At 38.7% G+C, this 27,949-nt stretch overlaps 2 protein-coding genes across 3 annotated transcripts; both read right to left on the reverse strand.

Moving 5' to 3' along the window:
* Positions 1-604: 604 nt before the first annotated feature.
* ap1ar (adaptor related protein complex 1 associated regulatory protein) lies at positions 605-10,203 on the reverse strand. Of its 2 annotated transcripts, none has more exons than XM_054597359.1 (10): positions 9,984-10,203; positions 7,884-7,932; positions 7,759-7,785; positions 7,365-7,390; positions 7,175-7,271; positions 6,902-7,000; positions 5,982-6,043; positions 5,368-5,441; positions 5,127-5,249; positions 605-4,566 (listed from the first exon to the last, which is right to left on the reverse strand). In XM_054597359.1, exons 1-10 carry the CDS (start codon positions 10,052-10,054, stop codon positions 4,295-4,297), a joined length of 900 nt encoding a protein of 299 aa, XP_054453334.1. In that variant the 5' UTR covers positions 10,055-10,203; the 3' UTR covers positions 605-4,294. The 2 variants fall into 2 exon arrangements, with proteins under 2 accessions (XP_054453334.1, XP_054453332.1); XM_054597357.1 differs by having other exon boundaries at positions 5,982-6,046.
* Positions 10,204-11,190: 987 nt separating this feature from the next.
* Positions 11,191-16,402, reverse strand: cfap100 (cilia and flagella associated protein 100). Its single transcript, XM_054598107.1, has 16 exons — positions 16,335-16,402; positions 15,052-15,125; positions 14,900-14,971; positions 14,697-14,797; positions 14,345-14,549; positions 14,196-14,260; positions 13,879-14,042; positions 13,708-13,788; positions 13,415-13,593; positions 13,163-13,247; positions 12,741-12,783; positions 12,477-12,631; positions 12,162-12,291; positions 11,822-12,024; positions 11,534-11,627; positions 11,191-11,316 (listed from the first exon to the last, which is right to left on the reverse strand). The coding sequence occupies exons 1-16, from the start codon at positions 16,352-16,354 to the stop codon at positions 11,191-11,193; spliced, it is 1,797 nt and encodes a 598-aa protein (XP_054454082.1). The 5' UTR covers positions 16,355-16,402.
* Between the last annotated feature and the right edge of the window lie 11,547 nt (positions 16,403-27,949).

Below are 27,949 nucleotides of genomic sequence, written 5' to 3' on the forward strand. Positions count from 1 at the left end.
GTTTATTTTTCAAAGCTGGAGTCACAGCAATCAAGTGACCCCAAAGTGCTATATGCTACAAGAAACATGGTATCCCGTCGTAAATAATCATAAAATATTGTTTCAATAAGTTGAATCCGTAAAGCAAACTAAAAGGGCCCCAGACAGATATAGATTTATTATGATGTTTGGATATGAAAAACTTAATTATGTTACTGTTCTAACTCATTGTACCCCAAACAAAAGGGCTCCAAAGCACTTTTAAATAAGAAACCCAGCTGTATAGCCTACTACTTATTGTGTACTTCTACAACATTATAGGAAATCTTTAAATCTCTGCCTACAAAAGGTGCACTTTCTTTTTCTTAAATCTGTACTATCCCCAACACAGTAGCCTGTGAAAGTTGAGACATGTTCAAATATAAGGAGGAAGTATTAATTAGATATTTTTAGGACAACACCACAGAAGAGGATTGTGATAACACCAACTCCACAGTGTTCACTTTGATCTGATTATATATTCACAGTGAACGATGTGCAGCGCCACCGAGCTGATTCTGCACTCGTATATACTCCAAAAGTAAGTCATACAAAAACCCAAACCCTGGTTTCAAGTAATCATGTATTTTATTCATTTATGTACAAAAATCATTACAATCTCAACGCAGATATGCAGACACAACTTTTATTTACAGAGAAGTCCAAGCTACAAACGAAGCACAAATCATCTTGTCGAGCTGTTCAGACTCTATCGTTGCAAAGTAGAAAAGAAAAGCGTTTGTGTTCTTGTCAGACATGTGCACAGTCTAGTCTAGTTTTGTGTTAAACTCCCTCCTAGAGTCCACCATCAAGAGACAAAAGAGTGATTACATAGATGCATTTTTTTTGAGTAACCGTCTGTGGATGTGCCAAACATCTTGCTGCAATTTGATTAAAAAAATGCAGTGATTAACTACGTCACATTGTTGTATTAGCTGTCATCGTTACTGAATGTAACAGGATGTGTCAATATTGATTCATTTAACAACTTGAGTTATCACATTCCAAATTTTTCCACGTTGCCACCCTTATGAAGTTATAACCGCTTTGTTTATAAAGTATATGACGTAGCTGCATTATCATACACATTCGGTAGGATTGACTACATTCAGCAGTCAGATTGTTGTTCATTCACTACACATCCCAGAGATCACCTGGTTTGATTGACAGGTGATCAGAGAGGTAGAAAGTCAGCGATTGAGTAGGTTTGGTTTGCAGTGTCAGTTGGCGATGGGAGATGATGTTTAAGTAAATAAAAAGTAAAACGTTTGGAATTTGTTTGAGTATTTTTTTGCGTCACACTTTTTTTTTTGACTGCCATGGTCTCTATGTCCTCCTCTTAATAAAAAAAACAGAAATATGAAACAACTTCCTTTTCAGAAAGGATTTTTTTTTTTAAACAGGCAGAGTGTTCAGAACAGCCAGTGAGCAACACTTCAGTCATGAACTGTCGGGAAGTCGAGTCACTGCAGTATTTTTAACACAGAGCAGCAAAAAGGGACGTTGACTCCGTTACAGATCATCAACGAGCCATTCCTGTATGTTGAAACTAGGGACACCTCCAAACCAGAATCAGATGTAGAACCAATGTGGATGATCCACTGAGAGGACACACTTATATTAATGCTGGTGTGCACACTTTTGTTCCGTCACGACGGGGATAAATACATTCGACAGAAATGAGGAGGGTTCCTGGTTGTTTGTCCACGACGAAGTCATATGATTTTTGTGAATCATAGGAATGAATCATGAGTAGGTTACTAGTACTAACTTTAATAAAAAATATGATTAGCTGTACAGTGTAAAGAAGCTTTGGTGGATGAGCTTTCAGTATTCTAACGGTATAGATTCACAAAAATGGACTCAAACCACAGTGGTGCCAAGTTCAACCAACTGAAAACATTCAAAGAAACTCAGTGCAGTGTAAACATTAAAGGCAAACCTGTCTCTTGTCTTAGAATAAATCCATATAGTACCTTTTGTTTAAGAGAACTTCAACCATTTAAATGTGTGGTTTTGGTTCTTCCTGTAGTTCTCTAAAGGCGTTTTTTTAGTTTGTTTTCCTTTAGACATGTATTTAAGGTGTTTAAACTAGAAACATACTTTCAGTGCGAAAATGACAAAATCCACATAAACAACCTACTCACTGTGATGATTATGGTTCAGTTACACTTGGTCTTTACAGTGAGACAAGGAATGTTAAGTTACATTTGTTTTTTACAGAAAGTTACAGTGATTAAATCAGAGTTCATGTGATCACAGCAAAACAGAATATTGCAATGTGTTCAAAGCAAACTATTTTTTTAATGACACACTCAGATATTAAGAAGTGAAATGTCTGCGTCTCGATGCCTACACACTTCAACAGCAGCAGAACGCAGTTCTCAGATCAGTTTCCTCTTCACACACGTGGCTCATTTCAGTGAATGTCTTCTAACACACACTGCAGTGCAATCAGTGAACTACTTTTGATTCAAACAGATTAACTAATTGATGTGAAAAACTAAGTAATAGGTAAAAAAAAAAAGATATTATATATATCAATTATGTATTCAACAGATTCCTTGGTAGAGCAGCATTAGATTGATTACATGGACACAACAAAGTTTACATCAGAGTCATGTTTGTATGTTTGATAACCTTCATCTTTTTTTCATCCAGACTCAGACAATCTCAACTAAAATCATTATAATATCTATGATTGATACATCTCTTTAGTTCAGAGTAACTGCTTTGGATTTCATACCAGATTAAAGGAAAAGTCTTTACACTTAAAAATGATTTGTCTCCTGAAAACATACAGACGACCAGTCAGAAATCAGCATTGGTCAATTCAGTTTTTTGCTGAGAACTTTGTCTCCTGTATTTCAGAGCAATTGTCGACATTAAGAGTTTTATAATTTAGCTTTACCCTAGTTTTTAGGATTTGTGACATATAACATACATACATACTTAGATAGGGAATAAGTCAAATATTGCCCAATGCGGCTTCTTAAATGAGAGCATTTCCCATTTCTGTACCCATATTTTCCAGGCTGTTGTGGGAACCCTGGATATCAAAATGAAGTACTATCAACGTCATCATCATCAACCAGTTGAATGCTGTTTAGCAGCTGTGTGTCTATGAAACAGGCCAGCGTAGATCAGACATTTGCTGGAATAAAGAACGTGGCTTGTGGCTTGCTTTATTCTTCGCCAATCACAGATAATTCTATGCAAATAATGTTGAGATGAATAAAGAACTGCTGTCCTTAATAATCCATTATGAAAGTCTGAGGTGTGGACTTTGTGGATGTCATGGTACCTGGCAATGATGTCGCTGTTCTGTACTGTTGGTTTTGATATAAAAAAGTAGGGGGAAAAAAAGAAAGAAAAATGGCAGTTTAAAGCCCAGATGTCCTACGATGGACCAACGAAGAGGAGTCATTGTGCGTGTGCTTATTTATCTTGCGTATCCGAGAGCTTGACAGTTTTTTTTTTAGCCGTTTTGAATTGTAAATGAATGTCTCATAGGTGCCCTATTTGTTGATCTGTACAAATATTAGAAAATGCACATTACAGTTAAGCAGTTTCTCATCAGAGAGCATGCACTGACGGCACGTCGCAGAAATCGCTCCTTATTTGATGGTGCGGCTGCTTAACGGCATGCTGGGCACTGGGGCGTAGATCACTGTCACACTAACAGTGAGAGACGGGATACAAAAGTACTGACGATCAATCAGTCCATGACTCAGATGATGATGGTGGTGATAAGCCATCACCACCCAGAGCAACGGAAGAAACGATCCTGGGTCCACTGATTGGTCAAAATGATTTGGTCTAATATTTATTCCTTTTATATGGAATTCTGCCTCTTTTTTTTTTTTTTTTTTTGATATAATGCAATCATCAAAACTGACGGGCAGAGCTGTAAACTAAGACAAGTGACTCAAGGATGAGTGAGGACTTCTTCTGCAGTTTCATGGTGCTTGATGATGTGTCAGACTGTATTGGATGGTAACTGATCTCTGTAGTCACAATGCATAAATGGTCGGCTATTATGGCAAATGAAGGCACTGGAAACAATGAGTATCTGATAAAAACGCCACGCCACACTGTACTGTAGTGTGGAGACACGCAACCTTTCCCCGCAGCATTACAGTCTCATATTACGGAATATGACGAGCAACTATGGACGTTTCCATTTTCAAGAGGCAAAAAAAAAAAAAAAAAAAAGAAAAGCTGGTGAGCTTTGACGTGAAGAGGACATAACGAACGTCTCCTTTGGTGCTGGACACTATCTGTCCTGGTTGTCCGACCTGAGGCCACAGTCCGTGGCGTCCTCGGAGGGAGTGTCCAGGACCGGGTTGACGAACCCTTCGAACTCAGTGTCTGCATTGTCCTCTGGGTGAGTACTCACAAAATCATTCTCCCACTCCAGCGCATTGGAGTCCTCCGAGGCCGAGGTCGGGCCGCTGTTCACCGGCTTGCTGCCGGGCCTCAGGGCTGCTCGCAGGATGTCCTCCTCCGTCCGAGACCTCTCCCAGGCCGGGAGAGCTCGATTTATTCCTGCAAAGCAGGGACACGGGCGTTCATTATGACAGCAGAAAGTAAACTGGTGGCTCAGAGAGCTTATCAGCAACCAGTCCCAACCCCAGATCCCACACTTAACATGCAACGTTTCTTTCATGGTACCTAAATGAAATGCAATATATGTGTATACAAGATCTTTTCCTATGGTCAGAGCTAATACATAATACACCACTAACCCTTAAGTAATCACATCTAAATAAAATAGGGGTGTATGATATTAAGTTTGTTTCAATAGAAATAATTGACATGATAATTAAATACACGTTGCTTAAAATGTTTGCAGATTCCTATTTTCCAATTCGTCAGTAACTTTTGGTCCCAACTGATCAGCAGAAGAAACACCCTCTCCCTCCCTCTCCTCGCTGCGGTGGCACTGATGAAGACAGAATCAATCTTGGCTGAGGAACAACCGGAGCGCTGGTCTTGAGGCAGAGAACTCTCCGCCTGGTTTCCCACCCAGGTGTGATCGAACTTCAGTCACAATGTTTCAGAGAATGTCTAGTGATTTGAGATGGACCAGAGTGAAACCCCCTCACCTTCCTCGTCTTCCCACTCCAGATCCAGCGAGGTCCCGTCATCATTGGTGGAGCGGGTCTTGGTGGTGAAGTCCCAGCTGTACTCGGTGTTGGGAGTCACCACGTTCGTGTCGGACGGCAGTCCTAGAAACAGAGAGTCTATTTCAACAACATGATTGAACTCTTTTCATGGAGGTATAGTATAGCCTGAACTGATGTCTACCTTTATGGAGAGCTAATCAAGGACAGATGGCTCACTTACTGTTGCCCCTGAAAGCGTCGGACTGGGCTTTTACATTCTGGAGGTAGACGTCAAAATCCTCCCCCGAGTTTTGTCTGGAAAAACCATGACAACAGTCAACACAACAACAACACACTTATAAAAGCAGTCACTCATAGCTCTGAAACAAAACGTAGTGGGCCTGAATAACAAACACCTCCTGCTAGGGTTTTCACTGATGCACATGAACAGTGAATATGAGTTAAGCATTGAATACCTTTGCAGTGCTTTACCATCTGTTTTGCAGCCTGCACACTGCAGGAACAAACTGTGTGCTCATATAATCAAATGAATGTTTCTGTTGAGAACATAATAAATATGTGAGATTCCGTCTGCCAAATATAAACACGTGTAAATATCATACATCTGAGGTGCTGATAGATACAATACTAATTATTAAATGACTGATTTGCCAGATGCTGGGAATTCTGGTTACCAAATGTCTCTTTGCAGCTGCCAGGGATGAAAGACTTTTAATACATCCAGCATTACAGTCTACTAAAGTACAAATACTAATATAAATGCAGAGCCTCATGACTGCGGCTCGTCCTCAGCTACACAGCTCTCCTGTTGTCTGATGAACTTCAGTGACTCACTTTCTTTGCTGAGTCTCACCGCCGGAGCCATCTGCTTTCCCGCGTGTCCTCTGGGCAGGCAGCTGCTGACAAAGAACAAAAGAAAAAAACACAGATCAAGTAAAAAGATAGTCTTGTTTTCCCATGATGAAAATATGTCAATAACCATTATAAATGAGAATTTTGGTGCTATGTAGGAAAAGTGTGAGCCAATAACTTTCATAAAGCAAAGAGAAAAACACCAGAGAAGCAGTGGAATGAGGTATGAAAAACAAAGGAATCTCAATCCCAGCTGTGAAGTCCTATTTTCATTATATCACAAAGCCATTTCCCTGCAGCTGGCCTTGCCCTGAATCACTATAGGAAATATATATAGCCATGATATTTATCTTGCTGCAATACTATTATACTCCAATAGTCCACATTCCTCTGTTCATGATGTGGAGACTGTAGCCAGGCAGTAATGGTATTATTTGCAGCGTGGGTCTTGTCTTTTCCTCATTCCACTGGTTTTCTTATGAACAGGGGTCATGGCAAGTTTAATGTCTGTTTACACTTTAGTGCTGGCTGTGTATTATAAACACATCTTCTGGAGTGCCCAACTTTAATAAATGCAATGGATTTTTCCCCCATCTAAAATGACATTGTTCCACTGCAGCTATGATGTAACTTTTGATTTCTCAACCTAAAAAGGGATGATTGAAAATGCTAACGAGCACTATGAAGCACTGAGACTGACAACAGTTTACCAGGCTGGATAGCAAGGACTTGTTAATGAGGACAAACAGAAGACAGAACAGAGGGAAGATCCCTGTGTCCCTTTAAGACACAGAAGGCACTGGGAAGCCTCTGCACAGGGCCAGCAGTTGGTTAGAGGAGAAGTTGTTTTAGCCAAGCAGTAAGTCAAAACTGGCAGAAGGGAGCGCTCTGCGCCGCCTCACCTCCTTCATTTTGCGTTCACGCGCCAACCTGGCAGCCTCGCGCTGGGCGGCATTTCTAGCCTCCTCTTCTAGTCTCAACTTCTCCTCTTGTGCCTCTAACTGAAGCAGAAATGAAAAAAATAAAAAATGAAACAAACACAAAAACACAGATAATTACCAAACAGAAAAAACAATGCAGCAAATTAAAAAAAAAATCAGGCAAAACAGGTTCTGAAAACAGAAAATGAAACAACGGTGGCTTGTAAATCTAACAAAGACAGGTTGTGCCTTTACCTCCACTCTGATCTTCTGGTCTATCAGGATCTGATGATCTGTGAGCGCGGTGTAGCGGTGCTCTTTGAGGTGCTTGATCTCATCTTCACTGATGGGCCTTATGAAAAGGGCAACAAAAACATACTTGTAAGTAAAGTTTTGTCAGAGAACACTGATTATTTTCTTTTAAAATTCACATCAGGTCTCTTACCTCAGGAAGGGCTCCGGACTCTCAGCCTGCAATGCAACAAACAGGACATTTCACAACACAGCAATCAGTGTCAAATGCATCTTCACTGCTGCTGCACCGTTTGACTCAAGTGCTACTAGTCTGGGACTCTGCAGACAGTAATCGAGTTACTCCCACAGTGATGCTGCGCAGTGGCTGTAGCCATCGTTTTCTATCCATCACTGGAGGATAGGGGCTACCAGAGGCCAGTCTGGAAGTCAAATTTATCCAAGGACTACCAGCATAATGCAGCTTTAATTAGTGGACGTCTAATAAAACACCCAATCAGTCTTTTGCAATGTAACCGAGTCCTAAACCGCAGAGCAATAACGAGAGAAAACTCAATAACTTATCATCGTAACATGATCAGACTTACCTCATCGCTCTCTACCAGATTTTCAAACTGCAAAATGAAGAAAAGACACAATCAGACATAGAGCATTATAGTGAATAGTCGTTATTTATCACAGAAAACGATACTAGTAAAATTACGACTCATACCTCTATTGTATAATGTTCCCCCGTGGTGGTGCTTCGGAAGTACTTTGACCTGTCGGAATAATTAAGAGAGTTTGAACACGCTGGCAATAATCTGAATCATGTGGAAAGTAGATGATGGTTTAAACATTGTAATTGAAAAGCAGCAATTGAATATGTCAGAGTTGTATGAATATTAATGGCTACTTGGACTGTACTTGTATAGCACTTTTCCAGTCTTCCACCCACTCAAAGCACTATACACTACATGTCATCCTTCACCCATTCATACATTGATCACAGGGGCTGCCTGCAACGTGCCACCTGTCCATGGGGGGCTACCTCATCATTCATACACCGCTTTTTGGGGTTAAGTGTCTTGCCCAAGTACACATCCACATGTACTGGTGGAGCCGGGGATCGAAACCGCTGATCCTCTGATTGAAGGACGACCCCGCTCTATACTACTGAGCAACAGTTGCCCCCAGATATAGGCTACCACTGTCACCTAAATGACATTATGATCATTTATTTGTATTGTGTTTTTAACTTCTGTGCGGGTTTGGATTGATGTGGAGAATACCAGACAGGCTGTTAAGAATGCATGACTGAATGACAACATTTGTGATTATTTGGTTGACTAGTGTGGTTTGGTTGGTGTCTGTTACTGAGCAGTTACAGTAACACATCATGTGTAACACAGTACAATATGTATATAAGCATAAAATACAAAAGCCTAAGATGAGAGTCATTCATTTATTTTAAATCTTTAAATGAATGGACAAACAATTAACGACAATGGGGGGCTAATTATTGTTTGGATAAATGTTCAGTACCAGTCAAACGTTTGTTCACACCTTCTCATTCAACTACTTTGAAGAGTCTAAAATATAAAACATATTCTGGTTTGTTGAGCATTTGTTTGTTTACCACATAATTCCATATGTGTTCCTTCATAGTTTGGATGTCTTCAATATTAATCTACAATGTAGAAAAAAATAAATAAAGAAATAAAGAAAAACCATTGAATGAGAAGGTGGGTCCAAACTTTTGACTGGTACTGTACATACAATGGCATTTCAATTTGTAGCTCTATTTGTGATAAGGTATGTAGAAATGTAGGAATTTGAGAGGTTAATCAAAAATCTAAAAATGAAAAGCACAGGTGTCATATATAACATTAACAATGGTTCAGCTCCATGTTGGTGTCCCAGTAAGTGATGCCATCGTGGACAATACCAGGACCCTGGAACAGGCTTGTTTCATTTAAATGCAGCCCTAATCAACGTTATTGATCACACCTATGTTCATGTGCTAGGACATGACAAAACATCTGCAGTGAGAAAAAAAAAGGTCTATTGCTTTTCTTTGGTTTAAGTGATGCCCTGACTGAGTTCAGATTGATTTAAGCTCTTATACTCTCACTCCAGGTTGAGGTCAAATAAAAGAAATCATTTAAAACTTAAGATTCTTCTTTTTATTTCACTTTACTGAGTCTGGCACCAAACCTACTTTCATCATTACTCCACTTAAGAAAAACTGATAATAGAGGTCAACAATCAAAGACTATTCCATCATAACTAACTTACTACTGTATCCGTCAACTCCAATATGCAACATACGTATATAGAAGTGATGAAAGAGTGAGACACAGCTTGATGCCAGAAGAGGGAAAGCCTTCTGTAATCCTAACAAAGCACCAAGTGAAGAAACACATCAATTATTAACCCTCCATGTAATGACATAAAGGCCTGCAAACAAACACAGACAGCTGAGACTCAGTATGCATGCATTATGATTATGATATTGAATTCCAGTTATTAGTTAAGCATCATTCTGAAGGACTTCTCACACAGCCATGAATGAGCTTAATGTGCCTCATGCTGTGATCCACTGAGGTGCTGTGTACAGTAGGGGTGGGGTCTTGGTGCCTGTTGGCCCAGGCTAGGCTAACCAGTGTCTGACCGACTGAGCTCCATCTCTGGGTCCCACCATTGCCAACACACCGGGCTGTCGGTGCGTCTTTTGCCCCCAGCACTGTGGTGTCAGCTATCGGCTGGATGTTCAGATGCCTTCTGTGCTAAGTTAGCTTCACGGAGCTAGCCTGTGCCATAAGCCACTCACCCGCCTCCTCTCTGGATCCGGCTGGCTTCTCTCCTGAAGAGCCCCACACAGTATGCCCAGCAGTTACCCATCGCATTGTCAAATGTTAACGGTGGCCTCCCGACAGCTGCTGGTGCATTGGTGCAGGCAGGCCGACTACATCTCCAGGTCCAGTCCTGCTCTCCACCACTTCCTCATCCTCCTTCACTTCCTCATCCTCCTTCCTCTCCGGCTGATGACGCACGTGTTCAACACCACCACCTACTGTCGCTTTCTCCTCATTAGGATCGCTTCTGACCACGTTTTGAGACAATATTTGATTGTATTTGCAAAAGATGGAGGCATATTTCAATATAAGCACTTAACTGGAATAGTAGACTGTACAGTAGCAGTTACAAGTTTGGACACAACTTCTCATTCAATTGTTTTTTTATTTTTTTCTACATTGTAGATTAATATTGAAGACAATCCAAACTATGAAGGAATACATATGGAATTATGTGGTAAACAAACCAGAATATGTTTTATATTTTAATGTAGTTGAATGAGATGGTGTGTCCAAACTTTTGACTGGTACTGAATATAGAATCAGGAACAGTGTTGTAGTAGGAAAACATGTTTGATAAATGAATGTACACATGATCATGATAATCTAAATATTTAAAGTGCTAATGAACAACAGTTAAACTTATTATCACCGCAACCAGATAACTTTATTATTTTTAATTACAGTACCAGTCAAAAGTTTGGACACACCTTCTCATTCAATGGTTTTTCTTTATTTTTTTATTTTCCTACATTGTAGATTAATATTGAAGACATCCAAACTATGAAGGAACACATATGGAATTATGTGGTAAACAAACAAATGCTCAACAAACCAGAATATGTTTTATATTTTAGATTCTTCAAAGTAGTTGAATGAGAAGGTGTGAACAAACTTTTGACTGGTACTGAATATAGAATCAGGAACAGTGTTGTAGTAGGAAAACATGTTTGATAAATGAATGTACACGTGATCATGATAATCCAAATATTTAAAGTGCTAATGAACAACAGTTATATAAATTATCACCGCAACCAGATAACTTTATTGTTCTTAATTAGTTCTCTTACACATGAATTATAATGAACATTTCAGCTTGTTATTGATTTATTGATTTGATTCTATTTGATTTCACGTCATGAATGTGGTGACCAGATATATCCAATAATGTATTTACATGTTTTACTCTAAGTCCTCAGAGGTGAAGAGGTAGGAATACATCTCATCTTCAGCGGGGCTGTTGTCCACTTTACTGACTCTTACTTTCTGGTTAACAGGCTTGCATCTGGACATGAGCTTTTTCCCACTCTGAAAAAGAAAATTGGCTAATGTCAAAGCACTGCTCCCCTTTCATTTTTTGGTTTTAGCTTTTACTGTAAATTCAGTTTCCGACACGTTTTAAGACAGGTTCTCATTTCAAAGGATACACAGCCGGCTTCTGTTAAAGTTCTAATTTATTATAGACAAATTATTTTGTTTTTCTGTTACTATGAGCTGTACTGTATTCACATTATAAAGGACCTACTATTTTCTTGGAGTCAGCCAGAGATCTCTCCAAGTACCTCCTCATCCTTTCCTTCTGTTTCTCCTGCTGCTCTCTTAGCTTCTCCTCCCGCTGCCTGCGACATGATGATGTCATCATTAGCAAAGTTTATTTTCATGTTTGGAAGCAATAAACAATTGGAAACAATTAATTAAAGGGAAGTTATTCTGTAATACTATTGCCATTTGGCATTACCTTCAGCAAGTTTGTTCTTTTAACTGTTTCTTGCAGAAAAGCAAAAAAGAGCAACTTCTGCTCACTGAGACGTACCTGCTCCTCCTCTCACTGTCCTTGATCTTCTTTATCATCTTCAAGCTCTCCTCTGGGAGGCTCTCGAGGCCCTGCAGCAGCAACGCCATGCGGTTCTCAATATTGGCCAGCTTCTCCAAGGTGCTCAGGTTGGTAATCCTGTCATCCACACAGCGCCGATGGACCTCCGCCACCTTCTCGCCCAGAGCGTCCAACATGACGTCCTTTGGAAGGAGAGGAGGGACAAATGAGGAAAATATCTGCAGCTCTAAATTGTTAATGCCACTGCACGCAATTGCTGGCTGCGGCTGCCAATCAGATCTTGGATTAAAATGTAGTCAAACACATTCTGCTCCCTGACCTGGTCTTCTGTGTTTAATGACACATGGAGCTCAACCATCTGTTTGAGCTTAGTGCCTCTGGCCTTCTCTGTGTCGATCCTCCGGATCATGTCGTTTATCTGCAGTGTTAGCTGCTCCTCATCCTTTTCGCTTCACACAGGGGAGATTCAGCATTTGATAGATGTCGGTAAAGTGTAGGAGATAAGGGAGTAAATAAAATACGTCAGGTCTGAATCACCAAGGGAAAATTGAGACACCTCTTTAAGAAACACAACAGGAAAAATGCCAAAATCATTCATCCCCAGAGCCTTGACCCCTCGACCCCCGATGCTCACATCTTCTTCCTGGTTGTCTCCATGGACTGTCGAAGCCCTTCCACGGTCACTTCCACCCTTGTGGAGTTCTGAATCAGGGAGAGGTTCTGCTCCGTCAGGTCTGTTACCAGATCCAGTAGCTGCTGGGGATCGGTGAAGAACAGCTCCGGCTCATCCTTCAGAGACAACAAACAATATGGACCAAAACAAACTAACGAAATACTCAAGATGGAAAGAGACGATAAGTCGGAGACGCAGAATTTCCGTTTTTTTTAGAAAACTTACCTCATATTCTGAGTTGTCGCTATCGAGTTTAGTGGTTGTGCTCCTGAAAAGGAAAAATAAAAAGTTTCGTTTCGGGAGAAGCTTTTGCAGCTTTTAAAATGACGTGTTCAAAATGATACCAGCATGCTACAGTTTCCTACAACGGAAAGACATTTACTGTGAAAGGATGTTTTGACCACATGCAGACACTGTATAGCGATAAGAGGAAATATACTTTATGCAAAGACATAGGTCTTTATTATGTAAAAAAAGATTTCTAAAGCTATGTTTTTATGTATATAAGTGGTTCCTTCCCCTGAACACATTAAGGAAGTCATTGTCATGATTTAACCCCACATCAGTGTGTGTGAATGTAAAGGATAAATACTAGATGTGCAGCCATCAGTGTTGTGATGTTGGTGGGTGTCTTGGTGTCTCCTCACAGTGTGTTCCCACCGTCTGAGGACAACCTGGTCTCTCTGATGGAAGGCAGCTCTCCACCTGGATCGGAAACCTTGCTCTCCAAACCTGTGGGCACGGTACATTCAAATCACTCTACTAGAACAACCCATATTTACTGTAACAATGCCCTCCTTGGAGTTAGAATAAAAAATAAACAATATCAGGTCATGGAACAGTATTGCTCTGGTCCTGTTTGTTTATTTTCCTGTTGATTCACATGGTTTTGCACTTGCCGTTCTTATTGGCTGACTCCTCAGGCTCCATGTTCTGCTTGTCCTTGGCGTCTCCATCAGACGGGACTTTCAAAGCCTTGTTTTTCTGGGCCTCCTGCCACTCTGGAGGAGACAATTCGAACAGCAGCTCCTTGTATCTCTTGTAGTCTATCAGGATTTCTCCAAACTTGGCGAGATCGCTATGAAAAAAGAGAGGTTAGATTTAAATCCACGACATAACACCGCCAGCCCGTTTTAAACACGGGTAAAGTGCACATTCATAGGTGTTATTCAACAGCATTATCAGAGTCAACCTCGTAACGGTCCCTATTTCAGAAGTCAGTTTCTTGATCTCAGCATTCTTCTCCTGTTTGGACTTGGCCTCGCATTCAAAACTGTCGGCAGAGAGAAGACAAGCGTTTGCAACGTGACTCCTTAAACGTCCAACGTGCACCTGACGTGGTATACTTGATGCTTCTTCTTACAAGGTCCTCGCCTCCACGGACTTCTTCTCGTTCTCCCTGAGGAACTCCTCGAACTTGAGGTTGTCTTGCTCAATAAACTTTTCGAGCCGTCTAAGCTGTTCCTCCTCTTTCGCAATGGCCCCGTCCATCTTCAAAATCTCGGACCTCTTCGTCATCAGAGATAACTGCGGGAGGGAGGAATGGCATGAGAAGCAAGATCCTTTTTTTTTTTATTACATAGCTGAATTATTGATTTTGACCCAAAGAGCAAACACTCGAAAAACGTGAGTCAAGGCTCCACCTCTATTATGATCTTAGCAACCCTCGAAACCATTTACCTCCAACACTGCTTTCTGCCGTTCCATTGAGATTAAGTCATGTTTGCTGTCTTTGGTAACGTTTTCTGCAGACAGAGGACAGACAACAGTTAATATATACGCTAGCAAGTATGCCAATGGCGTGCACTCTACTCTCAAACTCTGCTCACCTCGCTTCATCATGGCCTTCTTCAGCTCCTGTCTGATGGGTGTCTGTTTAGGGAGAACTGTCTTACTCTTGATTTGTTTCAGATTCTTCATCTCCTTTATCTCCTCCTCCCCTTGTTCCCCCAGCTCCTTCCTCAGCCTGGTCATCATTCGAGCAGCGTGGGTCGTCTTCTCATTGATTGGCAAAGCCAGGAATTTACGCATCTCCTGTTCATGGGGGAGAACGGCAGCAGGACTTTGAAATGTTGCTCGATTTTTCTCTTTGCACACACTGTGTCACAGGCGTCATCATGCAGTGTGTGTAAAATAACTTATTTGTATTTACACAGTTGTACTCGAAAAACACACACCAACCTCTTTTTGTTCTCCTCTTTCATTCACACTCAGCAGGAAAATGCTATTACTGTCTGGCACTTTGAATGGGCTCTGTCGAGTCTCTCTTCTCCTCCTCGTGTCTAAACACAACGTAATGAAGACATTGTGTTTATAAGGGGGGGGGGAAAGCATTTTCATTGTTTCTGTTTTCTATTTTACAGATCTGTCATTGCCCACTGTACCTGGTTTAGGTGATTTGGCAGCACTATCAGTCTCTGAAACAACAATGCTGCCCGAAGAAATCGTTGGTCCTTCTGTTGGAAACATGATCAATCACTGACTGTATTCACAAAGTTTCTTATGTGTGACGCACGGCATTATGACAAATATTTACTTGGATGTGGCGACAACATCTCGGAGGTTGAATCTGGCATCTGGCGCTGCGCTGGCTCAGAGTTTGTTTGTCTGCTGGTTACAAAAAAAAAGATTATTTCAGCCTTCTTGTGGGTGACAAACAGTACGAGCCCTAATAGTCGATTTTCAAACTATATTACTAGCTTTGGAACTATTGTCTGCTTTTTTGCTAGAGTGTCAACTTCAAGACATAATTCTACAGAGAGCATTTCATAGTGTTTACAACTTCTTTATTTCAATGTATACTGTGCTCAAATGGTGCATATTCCCCCAACCTTAATTATATGTATATACAGTACCAGTCAAAAGTTTGGACACACCTTCTCATTCAACTACTTTGAAGAATGTAAAATATAAAACATATTCTGGTTTGTTGAGCATTTGTTTGTTTACCACATAATTCCATATGTGTTCCTTCATAGTTTGGATGTCTTCAATATTAATCTACAATGTAGAAAAAAAAAAAAAAAAAAAATAAAGAAAAAACAATTGAATGAGAAGGTGTGTCCAAACTTTTGACTGGTACCGTAATTAAGAATAATAAAGTTATCTGGTTGCGGTGATAATAAGTTTAACTGTTGTTCATTAGCACTTTAAATATTTAGATTATCATGATCATGTGTACATTCATTTATCAAACATGTTTTCCTACTACAACACTGTTCCTGATTCTATATTCAGTACCAGTCAAAAGTTTGGACACACCATCTCATTCAACTACATTAAAATATAAAACATATTCTGGTTTATTGAGCATTTGTTTGTTTACCACATAATTCCACATGTGTTCCTTCATAGTTTAGATGTCTTCAATATTAATCTACAATGTAGAAAAACAAATAAAAATAAATAAATAAAAACCATTGAATGAGAAGGTGTGTCCAAACTTTTGACTGGTACTGTACATAAATGTGCTGACATACTGGTTAAGTGTGTATGGTACTTGAAGGCATCATGGTATGAACAGAGAATAAATGGTGCCAAGCAGCCCTGGTGAATTAATGTTATATACATACATGCATTTTAATCTATTTGATGAAGTAGGCTACACTGCAGGTTGTGTTTCTGTAAGCTAAACGATAGTTGCATTTATTCCTACTGACGTTAAACTAAATACAGCGGGTTTATGATGCAGCATTAGTTTAAAAAACAGAAACGCGCTGTGTATTTAACAAGCATATCACGGACGGACATTGCATCCTGCAAATAATCGGCTAACAATGAACTTTCTTTAATCTGATATTAATAACGCATTGAACCTACCGCCTGATCATGCTGTGCATAGATGTGACACGCGCAGAACCACACGGTCACACGGTCACAGGCTGCGCTGTTTCTATGTACTGTTGTCCTGGAGACTGCTGCCTTCACGGCCTCCTAGTAGTCCTCTCTACTAATCTGGAGTTCATACAGAACCAGTCAAAAGTTTGTTCACACCTTCTCAATCAACTATTTTGAAGAATATATATATATACATACAGTATATATATATATATATATATATATATATATATACATATATAAATATATGTATATATATACAGTACCAGTCAAAAGTTTGTTCACACCTTCTCAATCAACTATTTTGAAGAATATATATATATATAGTATATATATATATATATATCAACTATTTTGAAGAATATATATATATATATATATATATATATATATATATATATATATATATATATATATATATATATATATATATATACATACAGTATATATATATATATATAAATATATGTATATATGTACAGTACCAGTCAAAAGTTTGTTCACACCTTCTCATTCAACTACTTTGAAGAATATATATATATACAGTATATATATATATATATATATATATATATATATATAATGGTATATATCAAAAGTTATATTCCCCCAACCTTAATTATATATATGTATAGTACCAGTCAAAAGTTTGTTCACACCTTCTCATATCAACTATATTTGAAGAATATAAGTATATGTAAGTACCAGTCAAAAGTTTGTTCACACCTTCTCATTCAACTACTTTGAAGATATATATATATATACAGTATATATATATATATATATAAATGGTATATATACAAATGGTGCATATTCCCCCAACCTTAATTATATGTATGTACAGTACCAGTCAAAAGTTTGGACACACCTTCTCATTCAACTACTTTGAAGAATGTAAAATATAAAACATATTCTGTTTTGTTGAGCATTTGTTTGTTTACCACATAATTCCATATGTGTTCCTTCATAGTTTGGATGTCTTCAATATTAATCTACAATGTAGAAAAAAATAAAAATAAAGAAAAACCATTGAATGAGAAGTTGTGTCCAAACTTTTGACTGGTACTGTAATTAAAAATAATAAAGTTATCTGGTTGCGGTGATAATAAGTTTAACTGTTGTTCATTAGCACTTTAAATATTTAGATTATCATGATCACGTGTACATTCATTAGAAAAAATAAATAAATAAATAAATAAAAAAACATTGAATGAGAAGGTGTGTCCAAACTTTTGACTGGTACTGTACCTTGAATGCATTTAAATATGTCTGTAGCTGCTATCATTCATATATTTTTATAAAATTGATTGAGTGTTAAAATTGATTCATTGATTACTTTTGGGACAAGAAAAAAATTTATATTAAAAAAAACATCAAATAAGATTAACAGAAAGCTTGTAAAATAACAATACTTTGCTATTTTACTGTGGTGTGATGATTGCCCTTCTAACATCAGGCAGAGTTACAGCAATTGATCTTCAATTCTGTGGGCCAGTCATATTAATTCTCCACTAGATGGCATAGACATATCATGCAATTTGTCCTTGGCAGAACTCTTTCCTGTGTCGGATTGCCTTCTTAGGTAGAGAAACCCAGATTTCAGGACTATAAGAGATGCTGTTTAAAAACATGTAGACATGTTTGTATTTGCAGGGAGAAGTGCGGTATCTGTGTGAATGATAATTTCTTCCTAAATTAAGTTGACTTGTCTGCCAACATTTCTTTTAGTTCTCAGTGTGTACCAATGAATATACTTAGAACCTGATACTGTACATTTCCTCCCACGCATCCACACATGACCCCGCACAGCTCTGCTCAACAAAGCAGCCCACACACTACTCTTGCTTGTAGGAAATCCCAGTGTCAGATCGTCAGGCCAAAGTAACGCAAACACATGGGGGAGTGTTGGCTCTAGCAACAGAAAAGGGCACGTTGTGTTAGGAAAGAGGAATGATGTTTTATTCAGATTTGAATGATCAGTTTTATACTTTTCAGGGATTGAAAGGACGCATAAAGCAACCAATTAAGGTGCTTTACATTTAAAACTTTCCGTACATTATTGTCACGTCACATGTTGTCACAACTGTTCTCAAGTTTATTAAACAACGTTTCTGAAGCCACTCCTTTCGTACAGTTTCCCAGAAAGTTGCTCTGCATACAGTATAACTGTCTTACAATGTAGATAAGCCTCTAAGCAGCTGGTTTCTTGCAGTGCTGCATGGGTTGCTTGAGCATTGCCTTCGCCTCCTCCGCTTTGTAGCCCAAAGACAGTAGATATTTGATATTATATAAGAGGTGAACATTCAGCCCTCTATGCATAATGACATAGACAGCTTTTCTTTACACATAATTAACACCACCACCTTCAATCAACACAAAAAGGGGAAAAAAGATGCAAATCCATATATGCCCAGAATAATAAATACACACAGAAAAAGTCAGAAGATAAGACTTTAATATATACATTTTGAGTCTGCTCATAATAAATGTGAGATTGACAGATTTTAAAAAGCTAATTCTCTCCCTCAAAATAAAAACATCTTTTTTGTAAATGCAAATATGTGAATTGTGTATATGTTGATAATTGACACTGTTAGTTTGTGATTTGAGTAATGAGACTCATTCTTGATCTTGAAGATTCAATTCAATTAAGTGAACAAAGTTGCATACTTAGGTTACATGATGACACCTGGGCAGGTTCCGCTTGCTGATGAAGGCCATGGGATAAGGTCGAAAGATTTTGGGGGAAAAAGCTAGTAAGGGGAATATGAGTTTAGGATAATTGACGAGACAGTAATTTTGACAAAGATAATCTTTCTGGACACAAAGGGCTGTGACATGTAATCAGCTAATGTCAAAAGAAACATATCCACATACATGAATCTTTATAAATGAACAGAAAGCTGTTCTATCTTTTTCATCGATGTAATGACATTTGATTTATAAAAAAATGTGGAAACTTATCCATTATTATATATATCCATTATTATCCATGTGAAGTGAATTCTGACAACCATGCCTTTTCTTCACACAACCAGCAGAGGCACATCTGTTCCTGTGCTCTCATTTGATATTAAAAGCAATGCAACATCTCTTATAGAATGTAACATCCACTCACAGTACTGTGTGTCACTAACTTTGGCCTGGTACCGAAGAACTGCAGCACAAAGTTGAAGGCCTCTGCGTTTGATCCATTGCTTTTCCTCAGATGGAAAAGTCTTTATTTTCAGACTCGTACATGTATTTTTGTCAAGTCTTTCAAATAATAATCATGCCATTGATAATTAAATTAATATTGGAGGGCCGTGATTGGCAAAGTCTCAAAATGTAATGAATATGCTTAATTAATTGTATTTGGTATTATGGTCTTCCTCTCCTGGAGTAAAAGACAATATTTTTAATTGAATTAATTATTGCTCTGTGAATATGAAAGATATTTTCTAAATATAGGACACTTATAAGCATGTCTAATGCCAGTTTACACTGAATAATTATTTACTGAGTGAATCTTCAGCTAGACATGAAGCGCAGAAATTGAGACATTATTCAAATCCTCCAAATGTCTTTCAGCAGAGCCAGCTCAGTTCCTACTTTCTTTCTATGGCAAGACGGTCCTGTGAAAGGTTCTACAGTATTGGCATTTTCATTTCCTTGTACTTAAGAAAAATATTTGATGAGGAGAAGAGGACATGGTCTAAATTTAAATCAATATGAACAACATTCATTTTTACACACACGCTCAATGCAGTAAAGCCGGCGGGGAAATTAAATTGAAATCTTGCCAAGACAGTTTCTCTAGAGTCAGGCCATTGTGCTTTTTTTTGTGCATTTCTAATCAAACCACCTTGTTGCTTTTAAAGGTGTAGTTTCTAGTTACCTTGCAAATGAATGGCTGTGCACAGCCACACAGGTGTTTCCAATTACCATGGCTGGTTTAAACTCTAATCAGGTGTAAGTTGGGTGGTTGTATGAGACCTCACCAATTTGCTAATACGGATGATAACACATTGAGCTGCCCCTCCTGGCATGTACATCATGAGGGTGACGGAGATCTCAATCAAGGACGGCACTAATCAGGGAACTGACGTGAAAACACCTCTGTGGATGGACCATCTCCACCAGCTACAGCGTTAAAATTATGCTTATGCTTCAATGAATCAGAATTGATTATATATCACTGACAGACACAATTAGAGGCTAGCTGGTGAAGCAATGGAACATCTACTAAACAACAGAGCCAGATCATTTTTTTAGGGTTTGGTGAGGACAGAGCTAAGCGGAATGTGTGTTTTGGCCTCAAATGTGTCAGATGTTAAAACTCCAAATTGCTCTTTGACTACCTGCTGGTTATGCTAACACGTTAGCCTTTACCAGCGGGTTAACGCACTACTTCGTAAGATGTTACAGTACACCTTTTTCAGGAATGTTTAGTGTATGTCAGTTTTATCCCTGCGCCTTCAGTGGAAAGACTAGTCAAGGACGTGTTAGCCTGGTGCAGGGGCTGGAAGTGTGTGGAGGCAAAAGATAAATGCACAAAAAGTTGTGCTATTTGCATAATATATATTCTTAGCTGGCTTCCCAACGTTAGCCATTACTTGCCCTTATCAGTTCCAGAATGGGTTTTGTTTAGAGATGGAGGGAGAGGAAACTAGTGGCTTCACAGTGCGGACAGGACTTCCGGCTAACGTTTAGCTAGCTATTGCTAGTCAGTAGGCTGCTTGTTAAAACACAGTGGTGTCTTGTTTTCTTTTTCTACATGTGTTAAATACAGAACGCATGACTTGTGGGTGTGGGGGCTATGGCGTTGTTAAAATGATTTTTTGACGGAGCTGGGTAACGAACGAAATGAAGTGTACATTTTCCAATGTTGAACAATTGATTCAATCTTTCAAGTGACTTGCCTAGCCCAACACAGGCTATAGCTGCTTTAAGAGGAAAATAATGCTGCTTTTCAATGGAGCAGTGTTTACCACGTTCATGAGAAGAATCCATACGAACTCCCCTCTTTTGTGATATTCACAATGTCGTACTTGGACATTTTCTCAAAGCTCAGGGTTCACGAGTTGTGATGTTGTCAGCTTTGAGTTGTCATAAATGGCAGAGGACATGCATGTTCATTTTGTGGTGGATGACATAATAATATATTGTAATTTTAGTCTAATAGAGTTTTTGTTCCTAATGTTATAATGTATGAGGAACATTTTTGATTTTCCCAAAGTCCTCATCTTTTTCCTCTGTCCTTTTGGCTTTGTATTTCCTGCATTACGTTACCCGCTTGAAGGTTGCTAAACTGTATGCCTTGCTTCTAGACATCGACCCTAACGCTGATATTGCTGCCTAGAAGCGGTTCTCTCACAACTTAACCACTTGAACACCATGTATATTGAGCTGAATCACTATTGAGTCATATAACTCAGAAAAAAAAGTCCCAAATCATGTCTTCAACATGCTGCTGAAGACATACAAACGGAACACCTTCGACTTATTTCTGGCTATATATGAATACTGCATTTATTGCTAGTCCTCTAAGCCCTAATTAATTAATGCTTTCATGTTTACATTTCCATTTGCAAATTGAGGTACTTGTGAGTGATGTGTTCATGTGGCTGTGGGAATATACAACTGCATATTTGGGGGATCCGTCCATGCCTGTCGGCTTTGATCCCAGCAGAATTAATCCTCATATAATTAAAAACTTGTTAGCAGACAGACGCTTGGTCTTGTCTGGAGAAAATGCTGTCTGTATTTGGATACTCGGGTGACTGTTTGGCAGCAAAAGGACATTTTAAGGGGAAAATATTGAACTTTTGAAATTAAATAGAGTTTTGTATTCCATCTGTGGGGACTATTCGTGTTGAGGCACATGCAAAAGTATTTCCCTCTGACCTACAGTATGCCCACAGTATATGTTGTTCAACAGTTCTTTCCTATTTGCATTTTAAATTTATCATAATAGGAAGTACTTCAACTACAAACCTAGAAATTGCCATACAGACTGTTGAGAATAATGGGATCCACCTCCTACATACACCACTAATGACAAAGGATAATGAGTACTTTCACCTTGGCCCACAAATTTACTTTATTTAAACCCATTAGTGTGGATAAATTGACTCTGGGAGGATAATAATAGTGTTAAATTATTTAACTTGGATATTTGTTTTCTTTCCAGTGGGATTTAAGAGATAATGTGTTTGACTTTGATAATCTGCGGTTCCCTGTACATTTAAATAAATGTACCAATCGGTATCTCCATTGCTCCACTGTGTCCAGAGGTAAGTTCTGTCACCACAGGACAGTCAAACTAACAGTCTGTCACTTACATTTGGGAGGTAATTTTGGGTTCAGTGTCTTGATCAAAGACACCTTGACATATAGAGCTGTGAATTAAAACAACAACCCTACAATTAATAATTGACCAAATCTACCACCTGGACTAAACATTGAGCCGTATCCTCATACAACAGTTAGTATGAAATCTTACGGAAAAAAGTTACTCCTCATTTTTTGTGCATTTTTCTACCAAAGTCCAGCAACATCATTTCTGCTTCTTACATGCGTAAACTTCCATCTTCACAGGAAACAACTTGGTTAGGTTTTGAAAATAAAACTACTTAGTAAGGTTAAAAATAGGTCGTGAAATACAAATTTAGGTTTAGGAAAAGATCGTGTAATAGTTGGATTGGTTTGGGCAATAACACTACTTAGGTTTGAGAAAAGTTAGGTTTAGGAAAAAAACCCAACTTGGTTAGTTTTAGGAAAAGGTCACAGTTTGAGTTAAAATATCTACCGAGGTGGCGTTACTAAAGTACGGAAGTTACTTGACAAATACATTCCTGTTTTAACACACCTGGGAATAACCAACAGTCTCCTGAGTGAAAGACCGGTTTCTGTTCGACAGACCTCAGCGTAAAAGAGGAATTATAACGAAGACTGTCTCCTCACTGAGTTGTAAAAATAGATTAGGATTTAATCAGAAGACAATTGCTTGAAAATCAGTTTCCTTTGAAGAGCTGTGCCAGTCGAGGGACGGAAAATGAAGGAGATTTGGGTTAGATTCCTTTCAGCAGCCATTTTACTCCTCAGAGAGGAGGTTTTTTTGTCTCTCTCTTTTTTTGCCAACATGACACCATAGCTACTCCATTCACTGCTAAACAACCCCTTTCATTATCAAAAGCAATTTTATTAATTGACAAATGCACCATTTTGAAAAATCTGATCCCAATTTAACCAGGGACTACAGATGAAAAATTGCTTATTAGTTTACTTGCACATTAAAAACTGAAATGTTCATTAAAGTGCACTGTCCCTGGTCAATAAATAAAGATCCACAGGCCTTCCACCGGTATCAGATTCAGCACCTTCTGACTGTGTGGGCAGTGTAACTGGACCATCCTAAATGACTCTGACATGATGATCATCACTCATGCCAGAACGCTGGCAAACAATACTGGTGCAAATCAGACATGATAACTCATAGCAGATGTGGTCACAATACTCATACGCTCTGAATTGGAGATGTTTAAAGAAAAATGATAGACAACCTGGCAGTAAATGAAATATGCTGAAAATCTGTCGCCGTGATGGATGTAATTTGGCTCGTCTTTTGCTTCTACATCCATAAAAATGCAGATCTTGAATTATATTAGTTACATCTACGACTTGACAATTTAAAAAAAAAACTGCATTAATTGATATTTTTACATAAAAAATGCATCAAATGATTGTGAAAGGAGTCACTTTTCCCCTCAGCGCTACAGAGCGTTTTAGCGTAACTGTTTTAGCATTTTAGTTAAACTGTTCTGGTTGTTTCTTACCAGCACTGTATCCAGCACCACCATTCAGCTTTTTTCAAGCTCTGACAAACCCACTGCACGCTTCCTACAATACCAATGGTACAGAGTTAATAGTAATGAACTTTTGAACTTTGTGATATATTTAGCAGCTAAAAATATGTTAATAGGCACCTGTTTGCTAAAAGTATTGCCATTCGCTGCTTTATATGATAATATGTCAATGTTGTGCTTGTTGCTGCTTGTTTCTCTCTCCCCCCAAAATAACTTTGAATTGCTGCTTTAAATTTGAATCGTTTTTAAACAGTGATATACTGAACTGTTCTGTGTGCATACAATTGTTAAAATTTTTATTTAAATACTACACATTTTACAAGGTTTTCAAACATTTAAGTATTCACAGGAAACAAGTCAGGGTCTATTTGTTGACTATAAATAGCTAACATTCGCTATTAACTCTGAGTCAAAGACTATATGGTTGATTTTTTTTTCTCTGACAGTGACAAGTGAAGTTTCTCGGGCTGAATCAAAACTAAAAAAGGATCTAATCAAAAAGTTCACAAGTTTACCCAGGAGTTGCATAGTCATCAAATATCTGACGCATCCGGAAAGATATTGTGAGATCATCGTTCGTTAGCGCCTTGAAAGGAACATGGACGTCTTTAGGGGAAACATGTCCGCTCATGTGAAACATATAATTGCAAAAACATTACTCAAAACAGGGTGGGTAAAGAGACCTGCACACACTTTTGAGGATAACGGCAATGGACGTCATAGCACACAGTAAATGAGGCATGGCAGAGTAAATGGATAGTAAATGAATACATGTTTTTAGCTGCAGGAGCAAGAATCTATTTTTGAAATGAATTCAGTGCATCAAAGTTTCCTCTATAAAAGACATCTGCTAAAACGGGCAGATATGCCGATTCCAGATATTTGACTGTTTACAACTCCTTCTTCTCAGAGTGAAGGGATTCCACAAAACATCTTGGCAGTCCAGCTGTCTGTAATGTATGGCCTATATCTCAGTGTTGGAAACCTGGCCATCGGTCCTCTCCTGAGAGGCTCCTCTGAGAGTGAGGATCTATTTCCAGTGTGCCTATTTATACAGTGCTTGCCTCAATAGAGAGGCAAAATGAAGCAAGATCTTCCCAGCAATCAGGCCAGGAAACTGAGGAGGAGCTACGATGGATCAAAATCACATTTTCACTTTGATACATGTGAATGTATCCCGCCATTGCAACCATTCCCAAAATGAATACACTCAATGCAACATTACCTTATATTTTGTATGGAAGTGTTCAGTTTACTAAAACCCTGTTTAGCATCAGATTACAAGTGGTATTATAGGTGATGATGCATTCAGCATTGATTTTGCCTGGTTACATGCACTCTTGGGTTTTACAATACTGTAGTAGGGATCTTCAGGTAGTCCACATTTTATCTGGTGAAGTTTCATCTTGAAGCCTGTTCATTGTAACCCGGATATATCAACACAGTCTCACTGCAGTTTGTGATATAGTCAGGAAATGCAATCTATTGGTTTCACGTACAGGGACACGTATTGTTCGTATTTTTTGTTTCGCTCGGAACAACTTTTTGTTCAGGACGTCATTACATTAAAAAACAAAAGTTATGTTTAGGAAACAAAACCCACTTAGTTAGGTTTTTTGAAAAACATGTTATGGCTTAAAATAACTCAAAAAGTTAGGTTAAGTCAACAAAATGAACGTAAGGTTAGGGCAACAAAACCACATAATTAGGTTTAGGAAAACTGTCACGGAGGTTAGGTTTGGGCATCAAATCCACAAACATAAACCGACTATGTGGTGTGAAACACTGGTCCCCAGGTTAAAAATCCTGTGTTGTTGGACCCATCCACTTCCCGTCGCACTCACTATAAGTGGATGCATTTAATTAGTGTGTCAACCACAAAAAGGGATCCTATTAGATTTTCCTTTTGCAATATCTATTGTCCTGAGCAACTCGGAAAGAAACACAATTTCGTCTCCATTTACACAAAAACCAATACATTCCATTTCATGACTATTTCACTAACTGCCGTGATACTGGGCTGGATATATAGATGCCATGATCAGACAAGTGATCTATCAGAAATTTGTCATATTTTGTAATAGAAAAACCCGCAGAATTATGTAACATAGGAAGTGTGTTTCTGATTCATGATATTGGGCTACACAAATAACAATGAATTGAATTGAAGAATGTATCTGTTTTATAATTATGCTATGAGTGATAGTTGCATGCACAGACTTTCTGAAGGGCAGGGGGCGCAAATTAATAAATTACACTTTTTCCAATGACAAGGTTAGGGTACATTTTCATCCAAAGTGTTTGGAAAGAATTACATTTGTTAAGACAAATGGAGTGAAAATGGGACGATATACAACAAAAGAAATTAGGCACTTATTACAAATATGTCATATTGTCATAATTTCTGATTAGTTAGTTTTTTTTACATTTGGAAGAGGTAGAAACAGAGCTAAAAAAGGCTCAGGGAAACTAGAGATCAGTTTGGCCAAGGCGTTATAGCACCATGTTGGCGAACTTAACGATCTGGTGACGACTGCAGAGATGAGGATCCCATCACAGCTGAACTGAATTCATTAGCCCAATCTTCTGAGTTTGGAGCGGCTGGATAATATATGTGCTCCAGGTTACTGATGCTAAAATGCCTGTAGGGCGCTGGAACAGTCTGCTAAGTGTTTTTCGTCACATCTGCTCAGGTATAAATGTCTCTTAAAGGGACTTTCTGCAAGGACATATTGTTTTCTTTATAGGGTGTTTTTTTTTTTACTTTTTGGAAGAGCCCATAATGTCCCTACCATGACAAACACCTCCCAAAATTGACATCCAAACTTGGTCTCTTGACTTCATGTTGCCTGCAGAAATGAAAATTACGACACAGTTGCCATTTAATGACATGCCTAGTTTGCCCTTGTGTGTGTGTGTGTGTGTTCTCTGTCTGCGAAACCAAGGTTATCTGGTGTCACCCTGTTTCTGCCATGGCTCAGCAAAACGGCTCAGTAAAGTGTTGTGGCTACATCTGTTGCTGCCGGTGGGGGGCCCGGCTGCTGTGGAGAAGACTGAGGAAGCGGAGCAGGAGCAAACTGGGACCCTGTTTTCCAATAAGTCTTCCACCAGAAAATGCTGTGAGCCTTTTCCAGTGGATGGGATTTGTTCATTTTCGGTAGCACAGAGAGAAAAATGTCATTAATGGGATTCAAACCAACTGTAAGGTATTTGAGATTCAATATACAAACGTAGAAGAATAAAATTTTCCAAACACAAACACATTGCACTCAAACACCATTTGCTGCAGGGCAAACCTTCTCCCACCTTCATTTACGCCTCTTCTTGCGTCTCCCACCGGCCACGTCCCCTACAGACGGATTCAAAATCATCACCAGAAACAATCTATAAATGTATGAACGCCTCATTTATGTCTGTGTAAAAAAAAAAAAAGAAGCACATTGGAACATTATATGGGTCAGAGAAAGGAGGCACACAGACAGAAGAATGTATCTGTTTAAAAACATACACTTGTCTATATAAGGAACTAGGGCTGTCAGAATATATGATTTGCACTACACGATTATCGTGGACAAAACAATTCAGGATAACAACAGTATTTCGATATATATACGTAGTTTGAAAAAACAATAATAATTCTATCAGTGAAATTCATTCTTTAACATGTGCGTTTTGTCTCTTTTTTGGCTAATGAATTACACTCAAAATAGGGAGGTGGAGAGAGAGCCATAACTAACCATACTGTGTATA

Source organism: Anoplopoma fimbria, chromosome 4, assembly GCF_027596085.1.
Source record: "Anoplopoma fimbria isolate UVic2021 breed Golden Eagle Sablefish chromosome 4, Afim_UVic_2022, whole genome shotgun sequence".
NCBI lineage: Eukaryota > Metazoa > Chordata > Actinopteri > Perciformes > Anoplopomatidae > Anoplopoma > Anoplopoma fimbria.